Source organism: Symphodus melops, assembly GCF_947650265.1.
Source record: "Symphodus melops genome assembly, chromosome: 1".
In the NCBI taxonomy this organism is placed as follows: domain Eukaryota; kingdom Metazoa; phylum Chordata; class Actinopteri; order Labriformes; family Labridae; genus Symphodus; species Symphodus melops.
Window position 1 is genome coordinate 49,698,677 of NC_136691.1, and position 17,490 is coordinate 49,716,166.

Sequence of the window (17,490 nt, forward strand, 5' to 3'; positions counted from 1 at the left end):
AGCTTTGTGTTTTTCAGTTTAACTCCTGTAAGAAGTTTCTTCTGGTTATTCAAACAGCCTGAAATGTATACTAACATCTCTTCTTGACCTACAAAAGCAACTATGCCATCAGTGACAAGGCTTATTGTTTCTTATATACAGTATATATCATCGTTATTTTAAATGACTGAATGTCTCTGGGTACAGTAGGTGTCAGATAAAGTGGTTATGCCTGCAGAAACTTTTTTTGTCAAAAACACTACATACACATGTATGTATGTATGTACAGGTACAGCTTTGTCCAAAGGGGTCACCAGAATTGACACACACTCAAAAGTTGTAATTAATGTTCAGACTTTAAAACACTATTTTTTTTTGTCTAAATGTTCTGTTTGAATGATGGAGTGATTCAAGAGGGTCCACATGGTATGAACACTTAGATACACACACACACACACACACACACACACACACACACACACACACACACACACACCTACACCTACACACACACACACACACACACACACACACACACTTCCACACAGCTTGGGTGGACCTGGAAACATAAGCAAGTCTTTCATGAGATCAGCCTCTACCTGGGCAATAAAGAGCCATCTGTGCTGTGAATAAACTGATGATGGCAAAACACACACACACACACACACACACACACACACACACAAACTTAGGGTGGAGAGACTCAGAGAAATGCTTGTTTCTGTCACTTCCCACCTTGAGCGCGTCGTGGCATTCAGAGTGAATGTAAGGTCAGGTCATTTTTCTTTCTGTGCATTTCATCTCAGCCAACCCAAAGCTGAGCTTCAGTCCAACAGCAGCAAGACCAGGGCGCAAAACACCAAGGCACATCAGGAAAACAACTGAATAGGTTTGTTTGTTTAATTGATTTGCAAGAGGTAGAGAGATTTTCTGAAAATAAGAGTGCTATTGTTTTTTCTTATTTCTTTCAGACATTGTGGAGGTACAAAGCTTTAAAAGATTATCTTGATACTGAACTCTGTTGCTGTGATGCTGTTATAGTTACAATAGCTGCATTGAATTCCTCTCTACAAACGATTTAACATTTGACTAATCAATAATTCTTGAAGTGACTAACCTAACAATCAGAAACCTCTAAATAATCCTCAAATGAATTTGAAGGTTCACTTAATTAATTTTTTTTTTTTTTAAATTAGAGTTTGGAAACTCTGTGAAGATGCTATCTGAGGATGTGGCGAATGGGATGTTATGAGGACACAGAAGGCTGTCACCAGGGAGTATGGGATACTCATTTTTTTGTGGATGCCTCTTAATTTGACCAAAGAGTTGTCATGATTCAATCAGTCTCAAGTGTTTGAGGACTTTTTAAGACAGTCCACCATGTTTAAACGGTGGCTTGTAGCACTGTTGGCCCGTGTTGGCCTCATTGTGTTGGGCCTCTGCAGCTGTCTGTCCCTGTTCTACTTGCTGGCCTGTAAACCGAAGTCTCAGAGCAGTCAGCAGCCTCTGCTGTGGACTGGAGGAACCACCAGTAAGGAGGGATACCTGGCCTTGTTACAGGAGAGAGAGGACTCTCACAGACATTACATCAACAGTCTGACAAAGCAGATAGCCCAGCTTAAAGAGGCCCTCCAGGAGAGGACACTGCAGCTTCAGGAGTCCCTGGATAAAGCAAAAACTAAAGGGATTCTGCCTCAAGGTCTGGAGAGTCTGCACAAAACCCCCACACAGTCTGACCTCAAGGTAGGAAGTCATGATACAGAATGATGCAAATAGAAAGTTTCATTTTCACATTGTTCAATAATGCAATACCAATTTAAAGTAAACTTGAGAACTCATATCAGTTCTAACTCACAGTTTTTTGTGTTTTATTGCTTTGTATTGTACAATATACCTGTAACATGATGTTTCTCCTGAATCCAAAATAAATATAAACATCTTGCCAAATGTGCATCGATTAATCTGAGGGAAGCAGACAGACTTTCATACGACTGCACCAAAATGGTGTGAAATCATGGCAATTGAGGTGAAACGTACATCAGTTGAGTGAGAAAGCATTGCTTGGTTACATAAAATAGTTGTGTATTCATTGTGATAAATTCAGGATTTTGCAATATGTTTGTTGCTATGTGCTCATGTCACAATAAGGTACAAATTGCAATAATAGTGCTGCCATACTTTGCAAGAGGGAAATGCATTTATTTATGATTTCAGAATCTCTTTTAGGATTCATTAGTTAAAACATGAACCTCAAACATGGCATAAAATATACCTTTTTTTAGAAGTTGACTTTCAGGGCAGCAAATCACTGTTTTTCTTGGGATTTTAAATGTTCATGTGAAGGGAAAATCTACTGAGGGGTTCTTTGTTGGTAGGTACAAAAACGGAGTAGTTCGTGAATACCGTTCTCCTTGAATATGTTATTTATTTTGCATAAGACAGGGAGCGCTGATTTGACTGCTTTTGAGCCACTTCCTTGACCTTATACAAAATTCTGGATATAGATGTAGCCGTAAATGTTTTGTCATGTTTTCCAGGAGTTCTTTCGCTCCCAGCTGAACCAGGCAGAGGTGAATTCAGGTGTTAAGCTGCCCAGTGAATATGCAGTGATTCCTTTTGACACTTTCACCTTGCACAGGTGAGTAAGATAATCCCTGATCTCTGTAGCTAGCTATCAGGGCCTCTTCAGAAGTAACTGCATGACCTGCCTCTGATATCAAGTCTTACCTCATGTCTCTTCAGAGAGTGGGTTTTTGTTGTGTCACTTAGAGTGTACCAGCTGGAGACGGGGCTGACCAGGCACCCAGAGGAGAGGCCTGTTAGAAGAGACCGCAGGGATGAGCTCATTGGCACGGTGGAAACAGCTCTGCATGTCCTGAATGGACCTCAGCAGCACACAGACAGCACCAGGAGGAAGCACACATACTCCCCTTCAGATTTCATAGAGGGTGAGGGTTGTCTCATATTCATTCATTGATTATTTCCTCAGGTCTTCCCTTGGTGGAAAGCTAGAAATCCACTGCTACAGACGCAGTAAATACAACTAGATTAGTTTGGGTTGAATTTTAGAGCAGAACAATTCAAACAAAAATTGTTCATTCATTGTTTATGAGATATAATATTGTAGTGACTTTAAATGCTTTCTCTCTTCAATGCCGATGTGTGAATAAACTGTAATTTGAAAATCTGAGATGTTTTAACAGTTTTGTCTGGAAAAGAAGTGATTTCTCTTTTATTTTAGCACCCCAACAGGGCCAACAGTAACACTGACATTATTTTAAAAAGTCTGCTAACGTCAACCTAGTGAAGCCATTTTGGAATAAAAAGGACATGACTGATGGTTAAAAAATAAGGACACCCTAAGGCATTTAATTCATGGGACCTTTTTTTCTCTACATATAATTCTAGTCGCTACGCTGGCTAACGTCACAAAGTTTGTCTTATCTAATAAGAAATGTCAGTTGGCTAGCTTATAAAAAGATTTCAACCAAAATTAAATGAAGTAACTCACATTAAAGAGCACAAAAAACTGGAATGGTAGAAGGGGAAAACTAGGGTCACCATTTGTAAATAGATTACTAGCTAGATTAGGCTACAAAGCACAGTTTGACTTCTAGCATAAAGTAACATTAGCATAACACTTTCAAATTGCATATGTGGTTGTCTAGCTTGCTAATTGTCTGTAAAAGAAGTCAATGTAGTACATGTTTTGGTTTGCCAATATCTGTTAAGCATGTTCAGTCTCATATATACAATTACAATATGTTTGCAAAGCTAACAACCAAATTACAAAGTAATTTCCAAGAAACTTCCTTCCTTTCATTAATCCATATTTGTTCTGCAAAGATGACCTTTGGTCTTATAAACATTAAGTAATGCCTGATTGTGTCCTCTTGTTCCCTGTCACAGGGTTGACTCGCACAGAGCGGGACAGAGGAAGTGTTTACGAGCTGATGTTTAAAGGCCATGGCCCACAGGACTTCACACAGCTCGTGCTCTTCAGACCGTTCGGTCCGGTCGTGAAAGTGAAGAGCCACAGTGTGGATACAAACCGCATGCTCATCAACATAATCGTACCTCTTTCAAAGAGGTCTGATGCATTCAAGCAGTTTATACACACTTTCAGGTATGTTTTCTAAGTAAAGTAACACACTCAATGCCACTTATTGTGATTGTATTGTGATATTATTGATCTCAAAACATGTGAATATGCTAAGTAAAAAGCCAATCTGATCAGAATTTTACAGTTGTGAGTCTACTTTTCCTTCATTCATAAAGCCTCCTTCAATCCTCTGATGGTGGAAAGTTCAAATTGTACTGCTGTGTTTCAGGAAGCAAATCGTACTGCAGTAAGAATAATCTGAATCTGAACACAGTATTGCTGTCATGGTAGCTGCAAAGAATTTACACCCCTTCTCTTACTTTTTGGCTAGCTTAAATATTAGGACACCCAACCTTAAAATAGAAATTGATGTCTTTCCAAATTGTCACTATTGTCCTTAACATTATGGTGAATTTAAAAGCGATGGCTTGATAACTATTTCTAAGAATTCAGCAGTACAACATTTTTAAATCCTTTGAACTTCCCATCCTGAGCATGCTGTAAGAGGACAATGACCTCCGTGTGAGTATGATCCATTGTCCTTATCACATAAAGGTGGGGCTCTTGTCTTTTAGTCAGACAATGCTATTTGCTTAATGCTTCTTTCAATATCTTCTGTTCAGAGAAGTGTGCATCAAGCAGGATGGCAGGGTCCATCTCACCGTGGTCTACTTTGGTCGAGATCAGATCGATCAGGTGAAAGCTATGCTGGACCAAACTCACAGGTAATGTGATGCGAAACTTGAGTTGCGAGCATTGATAGTTTTATCAAGACACCTGATTCATGACTTGAGTAAAAGTATTTGACTCTGGTAAGATGACAATATGCAATGACACTGAATACATGTAGTGAGAGAGCTGGTATGTTAATCTGCATGACTTTATCAAAAAACAAAATGTTTTTATTTCCCACATCACTTTATGGAGATGTGCCTGTGCTGCACTGCAGATATTTTGGATTAAAACACTATATATGAAATGGAATCAGTGTTTCACAGCTTTAGGCTGATAATAAATTAGTCCTCTGGACCCCCAGAGAGCAACACCCATCCCCCCTATCTTGAGCAGGCTGGGATGCTCTTAGGCTTAAGGCTGTTAGGAGAAAAACACAGTAGATCCTTTTAAATTGTTGTTAACCATGTAGTGCAGCAACTCTGCAAAGATTAAGTTCTTGTAAAGACCCAGAAGCACAAGAGTACCTTTCTAACCTTTCTAATAGAGCAAACTTTCCCATGATAGCCCCTCTGTCTTCCTCTCTTCTCTCCTCAGAGAGACTCATTTCAGGGGCTTCACTTTGATCCAGCTGAATGAGGAGTTTTCTCGTGGCCGTGGTTTAGACGTGGGCACCAGGGCTTGGAGGCGAAGCCAGAATGTTTTGCTCTTCTTCTGTGATGTCGACATCCACTTCACCACTGACTTTTTAACTTCTTGTCGCCTAAATGCAGAGCCTGGTAAGAGACAGAATCACCTCAATCTGTATGACACATTGACACAGACGCTTCTTCAACATTACACCACAGATATGTGGTGCCAAATTGAAGTTAAGTGGTTTTGGTTTCATTTGAATCTGGACACAAACTTGTTCATGCTGCTTACACTGATACAGATCATCTCACATGATTTATTATCACTTTCATCATGATGTAAAAAAAATAAATAAATTAATGTTCAACATTGAATCTCTGACCAATCCTGATGTTGTGAAATTGGCTGGTTTCCTGCTGATGTCTGACGCTCGAATGATGCCATCACTGAAGCACCCAAACAGTCTCCAGATTTTGTAATCCATTGGTGAACTAAGGATCACATGACCCAGCTCACATTTTTACATGGAAAAACATGAGTGGATCAACCTGATGAAGACACGGAGGATTTTTGAGGATTACCAAATCCAGATTGTCAGAGCTTTAAAAGGGACTTTATCCACAGGGGGGTGCCAAAATGCACACATAAACTAAAGGATCCTTTAGGAGACAAAATCCTTGTTTTCTTCTTTTTTTCAGTTCTTACATAAAATGGCTCTAAAGCAGAACAGAATTGTTCTAAAAAAATATAAATTTTGTTAAATTTCTGAAAAAAATTAACTGTGTCAAAATGTTTTCATCATCTATTATTTGTCTCTCTCTAGGTAAGAGAGTTTACTACCCGGTGCTCTTCAGCCAGTATAATCCTTCGATCATCTACAGTAATCACACACTCCTACCTTCTGTCCAACAACAACTGGTAGGAATAAAATGAGCTTGATTGAATTTCTGTGACTATCACCTGACTCACTCTGATTCTCTTGTCTTAGGTGATAAGGAAGGAAAGTGGATTCTGGAGAGATTTTGGGTTTGGCATGACATGCCAGTACAGGTCTGACTTCATGAACATAGGTAGTGGGAAATCATATTTTTTACCTTAGTCAAATTTTCAAAGACATAATACAATGAAATTATAGCGATAACCATCTATTTTAGAATCTTGAGTTGTTGCACCAAACTCAAATAAACTGCTGTAATCAGTGTTTTGATAATAAAGAAATGCACTTTTTACAGTTTTAGTGATTATGTAAACCTGCATTGGTCATTTCAATTAGCAGTAGTAATGTTAATTAGGATATTACTGTGAAACAAATTGTGTTTAGAGGTAAAAATAGTTTTATGCCCTATCCTCATCCAAATATGTTGGATTAAGGAACACGATTCTTTTTAAATATTATTTCAAAGCAGCAATTAAGCAAGCTTCAAATAGTCAAGGAATATTCAGTGAGTTCTCCATCCTTATCCTATTTCCTTGCAGGCGGCTTTGACCGTAACATCAAAGGTTGGGGGTTGGAGGACGTGCATCTGTACAGGAAGTACCTTCACAGTAAGCTGATGGTGGTCCGCGCGCCGTCTAGAGGCCTCTTCCACCTGTGGCATGAGAAGAACTGTGCAGATGAGCTTCCTCCAGACAAGTACAAAATGTGTATGCAGACCAAAGCCATGAGCGAGGCCTCACACGGTCAGCTGGGGGAGCTGTTCTTCAGACGAGAGATTGAGCAGCATTTGAACTATCAGAAGCAGAGGGACAGAGGAACACGTTGAAGAAAAGACAGCTGAGTTAGTGTGATGTTAAGTCATTGTTTTGGTTGTTCTTACTGTGTGATTATTTTATGTGGACTTCCAATAAACTTTTCAGGTTCAAACAAAAGCTGATGATCAACGATGATGAATGTTCTCCATTTGGACACATAAACTTAATGACTTGGTTTTTTTTATGACAATAAAATAAGGAGCTGTGTGATCTTTGTTCCTCTCATTGTTTCCTTTCCACAAAGAGAATATTTGGGGGTTTTTTTGTAGAAAGAAATTATGATCTCGACCATAAAACAAAATCTCATGGCCTTTTTTTGCATCAACAAGTTACTATGGTAACAGTACTTGGAATAGAAACAAGTACACTCAAAAAATGACTCATTACTTCAACATATTTTTATTTTGTACAAAATCTTCATGTAAAATATTTAGCTTACTCCAATTGTATTTTAAAGCGTTTATCAGTTCATTAAATTGCTTTGATCAAATGTTTTAACAATGTATTACGTTGAATACATTTAATTTGACCCCAATCCAACATAAATATTACGTTGACCCAATCAAAAATATTAATATTAAGTTGAACCAATGTGATTTGTCTCTTGAGTTTCAAATACACATGAAATACAAAATTATAAAGTATTAAGTGGATGAGGGTTAAAGTCAAAGAAACTGTGGATCAATAGGTTCAGAAACAAACTAAGTAAAATACAAATGTACCAAAATTATTGATGCATGAAGTAGTGATGAAATTTACGATACAAAAAGCTCCTTTACCTCATATCTTAGCCAAAGGAGTTGTGCACCCTTCATGGCTCCTTCTCTCAGGTGGGTCAGAATGTATCCTATAGATCATCAGTGGTGTCAGAAACTTGATCCAGGCGATGATACTGGAGTCATGGAGGACAAAATAACAAAAATTTACACATTAGCGTAAATGATAGAAAATAATATTTAAAACACAGGAGGCCACTTGGACTCTGAGTTTACTTGAAATGTTATGGGCCATGCAGGCTGTAGAAGGCCGGCAGCCTGGCTAAAGCCTCTTGGATATGTAGTGAGGAGTATCTTGCAGCACCTTTCTCTCATAAAAACATGAATCTGCTTAGCCTCAGACAATCAAAGAAGAAACGAGTGCAAATTGCCCCGTGATGGTCTTTTGTTCAGATCTCTTTTTTTAAAAGTCACGTATTATCCTCCTTCTCAACCATGACTCCCCAAACATATCTGTGAAGAAAAATCCACTACGACCCTGCAATCGAACATGCCTCACTATTTCAACCCTGCTGGGAACAGACTGTTTCGTGTCTGCTAATGATGCTGTTTGACCACGCCCCTCTGGAAGGATATGTCTTTGGACTGTATTGCGATAGGAAGCCTTAGAGGGCAGAACAAACTCTGAGCTGTGGGAGTGTCATTCATCTGGAGGAGGAGTTACTGCACTTTGTGATGTCATCAAGGGAAAATCTCCAAAAGACCTGTTTGAGCATTTATTCTCTGAAAAGTGGAGCAGGCAAAAGACAGAATGGACATTTTAATCAGCAGGGAGATAGACTAGGGAAACATTAGCGCTAGAAAAACTGTGTGTATTTAAGTGTATCTTAAATAAAATGTGACTTAAGTTAGAGACACCTGTACATACATGTGTATCCTGTCCAATAAAGTTCATTGTAAAGCAGAGGATGAATCATGATGTCACTTCCTACATCAGTCAGGAAGTCTAAATTTGTCAACCTACCTGTTTTTGAACAGGACTAAAAGAAAAAAAAAATTCAGTCCAACTTCCTGCCTCTTAGTTCCTTCTTGAGTGCCAAGAGAAACCTAAACCCCTTTAATCACACACCAGGGTGCTCGGCCGGTTAATCCTCATCAGGTTTGTCTAGACAATGTGTCCGGTGTGGATCACAGTTTTCCACTTGAAACTATCAATTTAATTTGAAAGACAAGATTAGCATTATTTGCACATTATTGTAATTGATATGAAGTTGTTATTATGTATGACCTTTATGTGATTTAATTGGCCAAAATACAGGTGTGTTAAATTAATCTAATCTGTACATAAACTAAAGTGGATAAAATGAACCAGAGAAACATATGGCTTTCTAAAGTGATAATTAAGATGTAGTATTGAGTAAATCAAATGTACAGGTTTTTGGTTAATGACAACAACCCTCCTCCTATATAACATTTCATTGCTCATGTAGACTTCTTTCCATTATTTATTCAGGACATATTACTCCACTATTCCGTTTTCACAGCAGTAGCCTATAATTTTCTAATACTTTTATTTTTTAAATCAGCCTTCAAATCTTATAATTAACCTGCCGAGAGTACTCTTGAAAAACATGTCAGTATAAAACGTACAATGCTGTTATATACCCAGAAAGGACAATATCAACAACAATTTGAAAGACAAAAAAAATCAGAATAATGAGTTCTTATAGTATAACGAAATGCTACTCTTAACACTCTTGTTTTTATTGAGGTAATGTTTAATCCAAGAGATGTTTGACTCATGGAGAGAATTTGTTTTTATTATATTGAGAGTGTTATGGGGTTCCTTTTAGTAAAGGGTTGAATTCTCTTTATACAACTTAAATCTGGAAAGTTATATTGTGTAGTAGTGTGTTGTTGTGGAAGTTTAACACCAGGTGTTATAAACATGACAAACAGTTGCCTATAGCTTTTTAGGTTTTAACAATACGTGTTTAAAATACAACCGGATCACTGGTGCACCGGGTAGTAGCTGTAGTAAGCTTTTTCTATAAATAGTGATACAGATTTAACCTCATTACCTCTGCAGGGGAACGCAGCGTACGGAGGGAGGAGCACATCTCCATCGGCAGACGGCTGGCGTCGCGTCAATACAGGCACGCGATAGGCCCCGACTTTTATTACCACGTCCCTGGCCTGTGCTGCATTCAAGCACGCCTCGGAAATTCGGGATGATTCCCAAGGACATTGTCACATTGCAGAAAAGGTTACACAGACACTCGCAAGGTTTAAATGATCTCTTTATAAGACTTAAACCCAGAAAATTCCTTTAAATTATTTAGACCAGGTTATAGAAAAATGTTTCCTGAAGAAAGCAGTGTTAAGTGTGTCCACCTCTAACTCCCCTAAAAGTGTCTCAAACTAACTTTTGGTCAACAAACAGGCAAAGAAGTGGAGCTGAGGGAAAAAAGCTACAACGAACCGAACTTGCAGTCATATCAGTAATTCCACTATTTATGTATATATCAAATATCCTTAAATCATAACAGATTATTGATTTGAAAATCACAATCGCAATCATGTACGTATTTGCCAATAATAAACACATGAACCATGTTTTTGGACCGAGCAGTAAACATGTTTATTTTCTGCTTTCTAATTGGGCATTTTGAAATTATTGATAGGAAAGCCCATATGATTTATTTTGTGGCTTTTACCAGTGTTAAGAGGAAACTGCAGTTTTGCTGAACCTACTTCCACATTGGCTTCTACTTCAACATCCTCTTGGCACCAAACCAAATGACGGAAAACCCAAATGTACCTCATCGATTATGTTTAATTGTGTTATAAAGTTGGATTTGTTTTATGACTTCTGGAGCCAGCCTCTATCGACCACTAGCTCTAGGCTACTGCTGCTTTTTGGCATTTCCGCGTTAGCTTCAATTCTCAGGAGGTTGCAGCTCGATATCACTCACTGATTCATGGTTAATCTCTTTCTAACATTTTCCCCCCAGCAGCACTTAAAGGCAGCAGCGCTCGCACCGGGACAGGAGCTCTCAGTATGTCTCTCCTCTTCAGACTTGAGGACAGGGCGGTAGTATGAGCTGAAGATTTCCTGCAGTGTTATGATGGTTTGTGAGCTGTTTAAAGGGTGAGCGGCTCCTTACGTGTGTGGTGCTGGTGTTAGAATAGATTTAGCTTTTAGTTGTGTGTTGTTTTTTTTATTTTATTTTTTTTTAATTTAGAGTATTTCAATAGGTCATATATTTTTCTTTTTTTCCTCAATCCCCTCGGTAGTTTTTTTTAACTTCTCGGATAGGCTACTCGCTGTTTAGTGTAAGCACAATGACTCTGGTGTATTTGCATTTTGGGCTGGAATAGCGACACATGTTCGGAAGATAGGCTGCTTCCCGTGTCACCTAAAAGCAGCCGGGACCGGACTTTTTTTGCAAAGGCAGAGAGCAGAAGAAGGAGACGCAACATGTTTGATGCTTCAGGGATCCCTCTCATCGTGCTGGACGTGATCTGCCTTATCCTCGGTACGTTAATCTCATCCCTCCCATTGCCTGTCAAACCAACCTTTAATCCGCTTTCTTTATTTACCACTGAATTGCAGCTTGTTAAACTTTCAAACTCACATTAAAGCACTACAACTGGACATCTCCTGTAGTTACATTGTGCCACTGCAGTCTAAACAAATCCTCTCAAATTCACTTACATACATGGAACATATTGGAAAGCTTGAGGTTTAGGGAGCAGGAAGATGGAAAAAAAGGGGCAACAAGTCCCACCCTGTGTGTGTGTGTGTATGTGTGTGTGTGTTTTTTTCCAAGCAAAGCTGTATTTTTAGCTCAGTGTTTGGAGTGTAATCACATCACAGAGACACAGTGCAGTACATCTAAAATGCTGCAGTGATACAGCAATGAACATGAACTAAAGAAACCTTTGACCAGTCACAGACAGAGAGTTAAATCACTGCCGGATTGAAAGGCTGATAGACACAGTGAGCTGCTCCAACAATCTTAATGAGTGAATAAACAGCGCTCTTTGCTTAGTCAGACTGTCTTGTGGTCTGTGCTGTACTGCTGACAGGGCAGCTATTCGCTCTTTTAGTGTGTGAGCTGGCAAGAAAAAAAACCCCTGGAAAATCCAAGTCACGTTTTGTATCATTTTATGTTTTGTAAAGGTTTTTTTGTTTTTGTGCAGGATGCCACAAAACAGCAACTGAAGTAACCAGTAAAGAAGTATTCAAATCCTATTCTTAATAAAAGGAAATCTTACTTTCTCTCAAAATGAAGTTGTACATTCAGAGCTGCACTTTGTTTTGACTAGAAGTGCTAAAAACAAATGCTTTTCTTTATCAGCCATGCATTAGTGTGTAAGAAGCATTTCACAACTACTTAAGGTTTACTACTACTGTGATTTGTAAGTAAAATCTTACTATCACAATTAGTATCTTATGATGCTCTCGTGTTATACACAGTAAAGGATGCTCTGAAATGTAAAGTAGAGCTTTTTGTTGGTAATATGCAAATAAAAGAGTGTCTGTTGATACTGAACCAGAGTGCAGGTCATATAAATCATCGGGCCGTCAGATATGTCTTCATGTCGTAGAAGGAGAGTATTATGCATTTTTAAATGCCATAGAAGGAGAGTATTATGCTGACTTGATCAATTTTAATGGACGCTGTCATCATCAGAAATTAAAAAAAAAGAACTTTTTGATTCATTGATTGATGAAGTCTGATGTATTGAACTTTTAATAATAAAATAAAACATTTGGAATGATATTGAACACAGAAATCCTGTATAATGGTACAAATACTTCACATTTTCTTCTGTGCCTCTACATGGTGTCATCAAATCAATTGTCCATTTTTTAGTTGAATTCGTAAGATAAGATACTGATTTGAAATTGCTAGGGAACAGTTAACATTTTCTGTTTCAAAACCACAGCCAAAGGCAAGACATGAATAATTATATTTCGCAAGACCTGAAATGAAATAGGACTGGTATGAAGACAGCACTCTCAATAATGAAATATCTGCAGGAATAGTCCAAAAGACAGAATGATTGTGCACAATCCAACAGACCATCACAATATCAAAAGTTCAAAAAGTGCAGCCAATAATCAACTAAAATACAGCAGGATGTAGCACAGAACTGTAGAGAAGTATATGTGAAGAAGTACAAATTCCAAAGCACATGTAGAGGCAGCATGGTGAGCGAAGGGCTGTTTAAAATGCCATGAAATGAAAGGGTTAAAGGTGTGTGATTGGTGCTCTTGTTATTAAACAACCAGGTTTATGAGGCAGTGGCAGCACAGTGGTTAGTGCGCACGCCCATGTACAGAGGATTTGTCCTCTCACCACTGTCCTGTCTCTACAATAAGGCACAAAAAGCCCCACCCCCAATACAATCTTAAAACAAGCAGGTTGAAGATTCATATTCTCTTTTTGGTTTTACACTTCACATGAAGGAAAGATCCTATTTTACTTTTCAACCCTCCCCCATCACCCCCTATCCACCCAGGTATAAAAGTAAGAAGTCTGTAGCCAACACGTTAAGCAACACTTTGAAGGTATTGCTTTGTACTTCTCTTGAGAAGAGGTGAATAGAGTTGAATCAAACTTGAGTACTGTTCTTGTTCTCTTTCCACCTTGGTACAAAAATGTCAGAGACTGCATGATCAGACCAGAATAGTTTGCTCACACTCAGACTTCAAACTTCAGATGACGTGTTATTTTCCTGGCAGTAGGTTTAAACAAACATGCCTAAACAGAGCTCTGTGACTGTGCGATAATTCATTTATCCAAAAAAGCGTCTCGGCCAATCATTGTGCTTGGAACAACATCTGGAGTTACGTCGCAGACTTTCATTTGTCTCATCTTAGTTCAGAATTATAATGTTCAGAAAAGCTGCAGATTCAACAAACAGTAAAGGGACAAGAAGAACGTGCAAACGAAGCAAGGCAAAACACGTCACTGAGGTGTCGTTTAAACCTCAACATCATACTTTCAGTTCCCGTCTCACTTGGATACTGCCAAGAGTTTATTGCTGCTCTTTGTTTCCTGATTCACCGATGTTAAAACAACATCCTTCTGTTGTAACTCAAGGCCTCCAGAGGTAATTCTGTTATTGTGTCAGATTATGCTTTTACTCAAAGTGATGATTTATTGCAGCTGAATGAAACCCACAAGAGTCACCAGCTTCTTTTTAAGGAGAGGAAACACCCGTGTCCTGTTGCTTTTGACTGAACTGTAACGTTATAATTGTGTAATAGCTGTAGCGGCGGCTCGTTGGTCTGAGTCACATGAGTATTTGCTGCTGCTTGTAAACATGGTGTCCCCTTTGAATGTGTAAGATGTGAGCCGAGCTGAAATATGACGACGTGGAGTCACAGTGTGCCTCTTTGTTCATTTTTTTCAACAGTTGGACTTCCATTTTTCATCCTCACCCCTCAACACAACCCTTTCAAACGGGGTTTCTACTGTAACGATGAGTCCATCAGATACCCGCTCAAAGAGGACACCATATCCTACCAGCTGCTGGGAGGAGTCATGATCCCCTTCACTCTCATTGTGGTAAGTGGTCCCTGCAGAAGATTCCCATTTTCTTTCTTTTGACAAGTGACTCTTTTGAACGGATTGTTTCATCTCTTGTGTTGCAGATCGTCTGTGGTGAGTGCCTTTCTGTTTACCTGTGTCGCATCAAGAACCAGTCCTTGGGAACCAAGTATGTGGCCTGTGTCTACAAAGTGGTGGGGAGCTACGTGTTCGGAGCGGCTGCTAGCCAGTCTCTGACCGACATTGCTAAGTACTCCATCGGCCGCCTGAGGCCAAACTTCCTGGCTGTGTGCAAACCGTCCTGGGATCGCATCAACTGCAAAGCTGGTGGATACATCGAGAACTTCACCTGCAATGGAGACAAGTTTCTAGTAGATGAAGCCAGGTAATGATAAATTCACTGCAGTTTTTTGGCCTGCAGTTTAATAAAATAAGTCATAATACTGTAGCTTTACCTGAAAAATGGAAACCTTGTAGCATCAAGAAAATAAGAGCAGTCGATAACTAACTTAGAAATCTTCAAAACATACACTACAATACAAACAATACACTGACCATAAAATTATCAACATCTACATGTATATTAAAAGCAGTGAGTGTCTTTTTGTTAGACCTGGCAGCCTGACGTCCTTGATCTCTGTCCCCTGCTTCTCTGTTAAAAACATGTTGTCTAAAGTCCAAACATGATGACATCAGTCGAGTTGATGTCATAGATAATGGTAGATAATGTCCTGCCAAAGGTGCCTCTTAATCATTTTCTAATCTGTCACTGTAAATAGGACAAGGGGTGGTACAATATATTGATACAGCAATGAAATTGCTGATGCCAAATTTTGATATTTTCATTAAGACTATACAGCGCTCTAAACAGGTTTGACTTTCTGTGTTACAACTTAATGACTCAGGACAATGGTTGAAGTCAGTTTTGATGGACTTCAATGTAAATTATGCTTTTATCATCAGACTTGATTAAATCAATGGTTTCTTATTGCACATCTCTTTTTTTCTTACCCGTTGTAGGTTGTCCTTCTTCTCCGGTCATTCATCTTTCTCTATGTACTGCATGCTGTTCATTGTAGTAAGTACAGAATTTTTACTTCAGGCATTTGCTTCCAAATCTGTAATGGAAATGTTTGCTCTGAGAACAATACCTGTACGTCTTTGTGTTTGACAGTGTTTTAACTGTACGCTATCTTCCTCTGACTGCTGTAGCTGTACATTCAAGCTAGAATGAAGTCGGAGTGGGCGAGGCTTCTGCGTCCCACCATCCAGTTCTTCCTGATAGCCACTGCGGTGTATGTAGGTCTGTCCCGGGTGTCGGACTACAAACATCACTGGAGTGATGTGCTTGCTGGCCTCCTGCAAGGGGGTTTAGTTGCTATTTTCACAGTAAGTTTTAAATAAAGATAACTGCAAAAGCCCAGTGTGATAAGATGGAAGAAGTGTGTCCTTTGCTATTGTTATTCATCTTCTAGTGCAATTAAAATAGCTCTTCAAAACCTCTTATAACTTTGTACTGTTTTGTTTGCAGGCGTTCGGTGTGTCAAATTTTTTTGAACAGCCGGTGGATCCGGTGGTGTCACAAGAAGAGGCCTCACACACCAGTTTACAGGAAAACCCTTCCAATGGGAACCACTACGGCAGCACTGAGTGAATCTGAGGCCTCAAAGAATTGAGACTGGGACTTTGAGCATTTAAATTGCCACGGACGACCTAAAATACACCAAAGAGCTGCAAGTGCTTCATATTATGCTGGCTGCCTATTACTGTGCATTCCTTCGGCACAGTTTGTCCCACATAGCAAACGCTGCAGGCTGTAGCTGCTGCCTTTGGTGTGGTCACTAAACTTTAAATACAAGAAGAAAAGTGCACTACAGAAGACGGTACTCTCATGTTACTGAGATGTAAAAACGACAACGTTTCTGCCAATTTTCCTGAGATCCAACATAATACAGTTTATCATGGAAAAAGAAAATGTTGAGTGTACATTAGGACAACTTGCTTTTTTACTGTGTGAGCTTGTTGTAAACGTGGTTTTTAGTGTATATTGGTGTGCTGTTGCTAATATTATGACTGAATGAAATTCCTTTTGCTCAGAATATAATGAGCGTCTGTGTCCGCACTGTAAGCTGGCTTGAAGGAAGGCTGGCACCTCCTGTGAATGAGAAAACCTGGACTGTCCTTAAACTTAAAAATGCAGACTGAACTCAAAAATAATATATTTCATGTTGATTTTTGCCTTAGTCAGATTGCTGCTACCCGCTATCATGTCCTTATTGATATCTATTGTATAAAATACAATAATGCATTGATTTAAAAAAAAAAACCTTCTTTGATTACTTTTCTACAGTTTGTATGATCTCTGTATGTTTGGCCATGAAAGCTTTAAACCTATATTGTTGAGATCAGCTCTAGTAAAACCCAAAAAACCATTTTGACAAATAAAATGATCTCTTTTGCTATTTTGTCACAAAGCAAAGAAATTATATCTGGTTTTGTCTCTAGCAGAACAATAGCTGATTTGCAAGTGTTATGGATGCCATAGAGGATCAGATTCCAAAGTCTCAAAAAAAGTGCAGATCTGTTCACAAAAAAGTGCTTTGGGTGTGTCTTTCACCGTTTTTGAAGAGAAACCACAGGCATGCAAATGCAGGGAAGACAAAGCAAAAAAAAAAGAGGCTGTAAGATGTTCTGGTGGTATTATAGTAAGAAGATTGACTTTCAGAAGGGGGCTGATCCTTGGATGTAAACGTCCAAGTTCAGGACACGTGTATGGGCGTAAATCCAATTACAGTGACAGAAGTAGGCTTAAGAGAAAGTTTCACCCACTAGGACAGGCACATTCATTGATGTCAAGTAACATGAACTACTGTAGCTCTATATAAAACACATCTAATTCATCAAAAGAAACCATCAAAAGACCATGGGTAGGTATCATGTAGGTTTACACTTAAACACAAAGACTAATAGATCAATCACATCTATAGCAGCCATAGTGCAAGTTTTATCTGTGGTCATGTTATTATCACTCGTTGTCTATCACAGTGTTTTTTCATTGTTTGGCAAACAA

The 17,490-nt window shown here is 38.9% G+C and overlaps 2 protein-coding genes across 3 annotated transcripts; both read left to right on the forward strand.

The window, feature by feature from the left end:
- The first annotated feature begins 1,178 nt into the window (after nucleotides 1-1,178).
- Nucleotides 1,179-7,339, forward strand: LOC306834142 (chondroitin sulfate N-acetylgalactosaminyltransferase 1-like). Of its 2 annotated transcripts, XM_079359936.1 has the most exons (10): nucleotides 1,179-1,256; nucleotides 1,425-1,722; nucleotides 2,517-2,617; nucleotides 2,749-2,927; nucleotides 3,889-4,105; nucleotides 4,705-4,806; nucleotides 5,351-5,532; nucleotides 6,210-6,304; nucleotides 6,375-6,456; nucleotides 6,863-7,339. In XM_079359936.1, exons 1-10 carry the CDS (start codon nucleotides 1,228-1,230, stop codon nucleotides 7,147-7,149), a joined length of 1,572 nt encoding a protein of 523 aa, XP_079216062.1. In that variant the 5' UTR covers nucleotides 1,179-1,227; the 3' UTR covers nucleotides 7,150-7,339. The 2 variants fall into 2 exon arrangements, with proteins under 2 accessions (XP_079216062.1, XP_079216061.1); XM_079359935.1 differs by having other exon boundaries at nucleotides 1,179-1,722.
- A 3,487-nt stretch (nucleotides 7,340-10,826) lies between these two features.
- LOC306831469 (phospholipid phosphatase 1-like) lies at nucleotides 10,827-16,882 on the forward strand. The gene is made up of 6 exons (XM_079355589.1): nucleotides 10,827-11,393; nucleotides 14,287-14,438; nucleotides 14,525-14,805; nucleotides 15,441-15,498; nucleotides 15,633-15,809; nucleotides 15,952-16,882. Exons 1-6 carry the CDS (start codon nucleotides 11,336-11,338, stop codon nucleotides 16,072-16,074), a joined length of 849 nt encoding a protein of 282 aa, XP_079211715.1. The 5' UTR covers nucleotides 10,827-11,335; the 3' UTR covers nucleotides 16,075-16,882.
- Nucleotides 16,883-17,490: the final 608 nt, after the last annotated feature.

Bases quoted from the DNA above. Each gene is read 5' to 3' on its own strand.
- LOC306834142 (XM_079359935.1), top strand. From the start codon at position 1,360: ATGTTTAAACGGTGGCTTGTAGCACTGTTGGCCCGTGTTGGCCTCATT. The intron at 2,618-2,748 runs GTGAGTAAGATA...TGTGTCACTTAG, and splicing joins GACACTTTCACCTTGCACAG to AGTGTACCAGCTGGAGACGG. The intron at 6,457-6,862 runs GTAGTGGGAAAT...ATTTCCTTGCAG, and splicing joins GTCTGACTTCATGAACATAG to GCGGCTTTGACCGTAACATC.
- LOC306831469 (XM_079355589.1), top strand. From the start codon at position 11,336: ATGTTTGATGCTTCAGGGATCCCTCTCATCGTGCTGGACGTGATCTGC. The intron at 11,394-14,286 runs GTACGTTAATCT...TTTTTTCAACAG, and splicing joins CGTGATCTGCCTTATCCTCG to TTGGACTTCCATTTTTCATC. The intron at 15,810-15,951 runs GTAAGTTTTAAA...TTTTGTTTGCAG, and splicing joins GTTTAGTTGCTATTTTCACA to GCGTTCGGTGTGTCAAATTT.